The sequence below is a fragment of the Pimephales promelas genome, chromosome 22, assembly GCF_988280905.1.
Source record: "Pimephales promelas chromosome 22, fPimPro1.hap1.1, whole genome shotgun sequence".
NCBI lineage: Eukaryota > Metazoa > Chordata > Actinopteri > Cypriniformes > Leuciscidae > Pimephales > Pimephales promelas.
Window position 1 is genome coordinate 13151835 of NC_142790.1, and position 6413 is coordinate 13158247.

Consider the following 6413-nt stretch of genomic DNA (forward strand, 5'->3'; position numbering starts at 1 on the left):
CAATTTCCGTTTACGTTCTGAGCCGTACATAGCATTTGCCACACGCTCTCAATAGTACCGTCATTTTCAAATCATTATTACTAAAACAAATCTTTTACACGTTTTTTGTAAGGTTTGTTAAACTTGGACGTTTAAACAACTGAAACTATAAGAATCTATTGTGAATTTAATGCGGGAGAAAGTAAAACAAGGGGAATCTGTTTAATGGTGTTTGGCAGTTGTCATAGAGACGTTTGTTAAATAACACCAGCCATTTTATGCTCATAAAACAGTGTGAAGCGGGACCTTCTTTTTCCTCTCATTTTTGTCTCTCAGACATCATGAGCAACGTCATCTATCCTGCAGAGAGCATCTATAACCTTATTCCCCGAGAGGAAGAAAAAGCCATGAAAGCGCCCAGGTAACGTTACAGTTTCAGCTTTAAGATCAAATTAATACCAGCTAATATTATAGCTAAGTGTTCTATCTTTTTTTCTAATTATCTTTTCTTATTTCAAAAATAATTTTATTTACAACACCATTTTCTCACATTGTTACAATTAAGTACAATTCTCACCAGGTCTCATAATGGAAAGCTTACTGTTCTATTTAAATGGTAAAATATTTGTAAAGTTAATTGTTGTTCTTGCTTTAATTCTTTTAATGTGTAAGTTAAGTTAACATTATGTAATGTGAATCCTGTTAAGACCGGTTGTCAATACACTGTTAAGAAACAAAACAAACAAAAAAAGAACAACCAAAAAAAAAAAAAAGCATAAAAAACATAAATTACATTTATGCTTAAATTATACTTAAACTTAAATTACATTAAACTGATTTTTTTTAAAGGTTGAATCTTGTTTAAATTATAAAAAAAGGTGATGATTGACCATATAATTTTTTCCAGTATGTAGGATTGGCCTAGTGTGGAAAAAATTAATAGGAAAACTTCATTCATTAATATCATTATAATTTCCAGGTACATGTCAAAGTTCAGAGAGCAGGTGAAGCTGGAGAAAGAGGTGAACAAATCCCCCAATAAAACAATGGGACCAGCAAAAGTGGACGTACCGTTGGCAACAAAGTATCTACAGAAACACTCCAAGGAACCTAAACTCCCTGAGAGTACATGTCCTTCATGTCCTTCTGTTTAAGACATTTTGAGCATCCGTTATATTATATTGACCTTTTTAAATACAGATAGATATCTTTTAATTGCAATCATAATGCCAGTTTTATGCGTGGACCACTAAAGCTTTGCTTGGATGATTTATTTACTTGGATTGATTTATTTGCTTGGATTGATTTATTTCAGAGAAACCATTTAAATATGAAGATGATGAGCAACGTGGTAAACCACCAGTACCTGCAAGAACAGAGAAGCCGCTCATGGGTCTCCACTCCAACAAGAACTTTATTAAAGTCAACGCCATTGAGAACATCATGGCACTCCCAAAGAAAGTGCAGCCAGTGTATGCTGACACCAAGAAGGGGGACAAACAGCCGCTGGAGAACTCTGGTCTCATCCCGAAATTCATAAAGAAGAAGGTGAGGAGATTGATGTGAAAGTGAGTTTCATGTTTCAGTTGTACTGTGCACAGTATACACACTGTCGGTGATGGGTAGCAACTGATTACATTCAATATGGATTATATCAGATAGCAAAATGACTTTTAAAATACTCGCAATCAGACTACATGTAACTTTTTATTGATTACATACTGTTCACACAATGGTAGTAAATCATTCATTATATATTGATGCTCACTAATCCTTTCTATAAAAGCATATCACCTAGGCCTACATACATTCAGAAAGTCTTCTAGTTGTGTGAAAATGCACACACAGACCAGCCACTAGGTGGATATAATTACATGGACATTGAGAGGCCACAAAGTACTGGATTTCATGACAGGATTTACAGAAATCATTTCACTTTTTAGTGTTTTCTCAACATTGCAACTTTGCATATCTAATTGTACGATGTCTTTGGAAGCCTGTTGTCTTTTAAACACATTTTTTATTATAAAAATGATTTATTTTCATTTTAATGATTTATTAGCTCTTCATTAAACTCACAGACCCCCTTGAGTTCCATCACAAACCCTGCCGTAATATGTGGAGCGCTTCTGGGTTGAACGTCAGAACGAAGGCTCACTATTGGCCTATGCTGGTCATGTGTGTGATGCGTGTGATGTACAACCCAGAAGCGCTGCGCTGTTACACTACGTGAACTCACTCAGAGGCCCACAGAGAAGAAAATTAATAGTTGAATAAAGTTTTGTTTAGTTTTTTTATGCACAAGAAGCCACTGTAGTCACTTGGACTATTTTAAACGTTGTTTTTACTCATTTTTGTGGGCCAGCAAGTTTCAATACCATAGAAGTCAATGGAGGAGCTCTCAGATTTAATCAAAAATATCTTAATTTGTGTTCCGAAGATGAACGAAAGTCTTACAGGGTTGGAGTAATTACTGACAGAATTTTCATTTTGGGGTGAACTATCCCTTTAATGCACTTCATGTTGTTGATAACTAAGAATGCATTCTACTTTCTTTCTTTTTGTATTTTTATATCAATATCTCGCTCTTTTTCTCTTTTTTTTCTGATCATAATTCAAAATCAGTAATCTACTACAATTTTTAAGTATTCTACCCAGCACCCCATACTGCAAAATAACATGTTCAACATGTTATTGTTGTTCTCAGGACTATGGCCAAACTCCAGAGTACCTCCTTCAGCGCAGACAGGAAGTCAGGAAAGCACAAGAGGAATATGACAACTATGTCAAGGAGCGTATGAGAGAAGGAGCCATGAAACAGCTCTCTGGTGAAGAACGACAAAATATCCTACAGGTAAACAAATACAAATGTACTCTGAATGAAACAATCTCTAATTGTTTATAGCCTGTGTTCTGGTGGAAGTCTTTGTGCTTCTGAACTAGCAGTAAATCTCCTAATGGGATGGAATGGAAATTGTTTTATTTGAAACAGGGACAATGCTCAAATAAACATTAAACTTGTTAAACTAGAGAATATTTCTTGGGCCAGGTTATAGCAACAAATGTCCACCTCCCTGGGCAGGCATGACAAATTTCAAAATAATGATTTTAAAATAGAAATTTCACAGGATTATTGATAAAATGATGTACGTCTTCCATCTGATAAGCAATTGCTTGTGTTTGTACTGTAGTTGTCCCTCAGTTTGTAAGTTGTGTTTGATTAAAACATCTGATTCAAAGTAAACAAAATAAACATGACTTGCATTTTAAGATTTTAAGCTCGAATGTAAATGATTTTATAAGGGAAAATATATACATTTTTATGACTGGTCACCATGTCTTTTTAAGATTTTTCATCATGTTTAATCTTCTGCAGATTACTTACAGTAAAGGGATACTTCAGGATTTAGAATTAAGCTTCGTATTAGTAGAAAACCTTTAGTATTTTCGAATTACCATGCTTTCCACCCTCATATCCCCCTGAGATTTATGTATTTTTTGTCAGGAAAAAAATCCTCCGTTGACACAAAAATTGTCATTTTACGTCATCTGAGGATTTTTTGGCCAGAGGCTAAAGACTACAGTCAGTAGTAGGCGCTGTCCCGCATGTTCTCAACCCACCCATCGAGGGTGGGATCTCACTCACAAGCCGCGTTTCCACCACAATTACCAGGAACTATAGGCGCTTTTCCACTGCATAGTACGGTATGGTTCGGCCCAGTACGCTTCGACTCGGCGCGGAACAGTTCGGTTCGCTTTGCGTTTCCACTGCAGTAGTACCCCTTCAAAGTGTGTGGGACTGATCGTTATTTGCGCGCGCCTCTACTGCCATGACATCATCTTAAAAGCGCCACATTTTCAAACCCACAACACAGGAACAATGGAGAGACTATCGAGGGGATGGTGTTCTTGATTCTCGGTAGTGGTTGTTTTTAACTGCTAGACGGAAAAATGTGTTTAAAATGAGGCTGATGGCAGCAAAACAAAAATACTTTTTGTAAAAAAAATTTTGATTTTTACCCAGAACTTCATTTAGACCGTGGTTCCTGCGGTGTAAACACACCGAGTACCACCCCAAAGTTCCTAGTTCCTGGGGAAAGTTCCTGCGGTGGAAACGGGACTACAGAATGTACACATAGTGTCAGCCATCTTTTTTGGAAGCAAAGCTAGCAGGCTCTTGTTCTGTGGAGAAAGCTGATTCGTAGGGGTCACCATCCTCTTTTTCCCGGACAGATTTTCACATTGAGATTGTACAAAATGTCCGGGATTCAGCTTTTGCTTTCTGCAGGCGCCATTTATTGTTTGCATGCACACCTTTTGTTTCAATCTAACTGAATTCATTCTGATTGGAGTATGTGATGTGCGTTTTAACATTGCTAAGAAAATTTGCGCTCCTCCGTGAGAGATACGAGACCGGTGCGTCACACAGGTTTTGCTCATCGGTAATCACGCCACCGGCCTCGCGTCGTTCTTCCACGGCCCTCAATCGTCCTGCTCGCCACAGTAAACAAGATGAATGCGACTGTAGAACGCAAAAGCCGAATCTCGGACATTTTGGGCTATCTCGAAATCCCGGGCAGACTCATCATGGAGACTCACTAGTAGCCTAGACTTGTTGTTTAACCACTGCGGTCTGTTACCAGTAGGCGTGGCCTTCTAGGGCAGTGAAACAAGTGCATTCTGGGAGTTTTTGTCTTTTATCCACAAAAAAAAAAAAAAAAAAAAAAACACATTTTCTGGCTTTTCTCAGTCTAGGAAGCTCCAAATTCAAAAACAACACATTATTTCTAGATAAATGACCCATTTTGAATACACATTCATCTTTCCGGAGGTGAAGGATCCCTTTAAATGGTCCTGAAGTGTAATGAATACTTTAAATTACAAATATTCCATGTTAGTCTCTCGCTTAATGTGAGATTATAGAGACAGCATGTACAGTACACTACCGTTCAAAGGTTTGGGGTCAGTAAGATATTTAAAACGTTTTTGATAGAAGTCTCTTATCCTCACCAAGGTTGCAATTATTTGATCTAAAATACAGACAAAACATTTTGATTGACTTTATAGTTTAACATATTTTAAAATATTATTTATTTAATTAATTGTCAACATTATTACTCCGGTCTTTATTGACACATGACCCTTCAGAAATCATTCTAATATGCTGATTTGGTGCTCAATTTCTTCTTTTTTTTCAATGTTGAATGTGCTGCTTAATAATTTTGTGGAAACTGTGATACTTTTTATCAAAATAGAATGTTCAAAAGAACAGCATTTATTTTGAAAACTTATTTTTGGTTACAATTTACTTAAAGCCTTTACAGATAATGCATTATAAGGGTATTCATAATGTACATTATAATGCATTATATATATATTTTTTTTTTTTCATATATTTTCTGAAATAATTTTAACCAAAGTTAAAATACATTACATATTTGCACATTCCTTGTTACATTTTTTTTAATGCATTGTACTTTTTAAAGGTGTAACAATGAATAGAAAAGTATAACTCCGGTCACAATTATTCATGTGACCATATGCATTACAAGACATAATTTATGGGTGAAGGGAAAGTTTTACCTTTTTTTTTTTTTTTTGTAACATTCTAAATGTTTTGCTGTCATTTTTGATCAATGTGTTCTTGCTGAATGAAAGTGTCAATTTCTTTAAAACATTTTACTTGATTGCTGTACGGTAGTATTTAATAATTATACAATGGTTTTTATATTACAAGATATGTCTGATGAATTGATGACTTTTGGCAGGCTCTGAAGAAGAACTGGGATGACCTTCATCATCAGTATCAGGGCCTCTCTGTTGTCACAGACACAGCTCCCAAAAAACACAGGAAGGAGCATCTGGAGCAGGAGATGAAGCAGCTGGAGAGAGATATTGACCTGGTGGAACGACACAAAACCATCTACATTGCTAATAACTGAGCGGGATGTTAGCTAGTTTTGAAACATTTGAAACTCTGCTCCTCCTCTTCTGGTCCTTCAATATTAGTTTGAAAGGCTTCTGTAAAGTTTTACAGCAATAGATCTGAGTGCAATAAAGATCATTTTAGATAACCTGAATGGTCTCTGAGCAATTTCATCCCTTTAAAGTTGACGCGAAACGAAAAAGATCTCTGTTTACTTTCTTAAGATACTGTACATCAGGGCCGTGCACATACATTTTGGAGTTGCTGAAGCGGAAAAAGGGCACCCCTCTTATACTTATTTATAAAAAGTAAAGTTACCGAACATATTGTTGATCATCATTTGTTTAATTACACTATTTAACGCTATAGTATTGTATTGTTATACCAATACATCTTACCATTTATCAAAATTCATTTACACAGCAATTAAAATTACCTAAATAATTTTACAAAATGAATCCTTAAAATATCATTTTGAATATAAATATGAAATGCTGGGGGGAAAGAA

At 35.8% G+C, this 6413-nt stretch overlaps 1 protein-coding gene across 1 annotated transcript; it reads left to right on the forward strand.

Moving 5' to 3' along the window:
* Window positions 1–17: 17 nt before the first annotated feature.
* On the forward strand, window positions 18–6059 carry enkur (enkurin, TRPC channel interacting protein). The gene is made up of 5 exons (XM_039666639.2): window positions 18–400; window positions 959–1104; window positions 1295–1527; window positions 2687–2833; window positions 5748–6059. The coding sequence occupies exons 1-5, from the start codon at window positions 258–260 to the stop codon at window positions 5919–5921; spliced, it is 843 nt and encodes a 280-aa protein (XP_039522573.2). The 5' UTR covers window positions 18–257; the 3' UTR covers window positions 5922–6059.
* Window positions 6060–6413: the final 354 nt, after the last annotated feature.

Excerpts from the sequence above, each read along its gene's own strand:
- enkur (XM_039666639.2), top strand. The coding sequence starts at position 258 with ATGCTCATAAAACAGTGTGAAGCGGGACCTTCTTTTTCCTCTCATTTT. Across the intron at positions 1,105-1,294 it reads GGAACCTAAACTCCCTGAGA|AGAAACCATTTAAATATGAA; the intron begins GTACATGTCCTT and ends GATTTATTTCAG. Across the intron at positions 2,834-5,747 it reads AACGACAAAATATCCTACAG|GCTCTGAAGAAGAACTGGGA; the intron begins GTAAACAAATAC and ends GACTTTTGGCAG.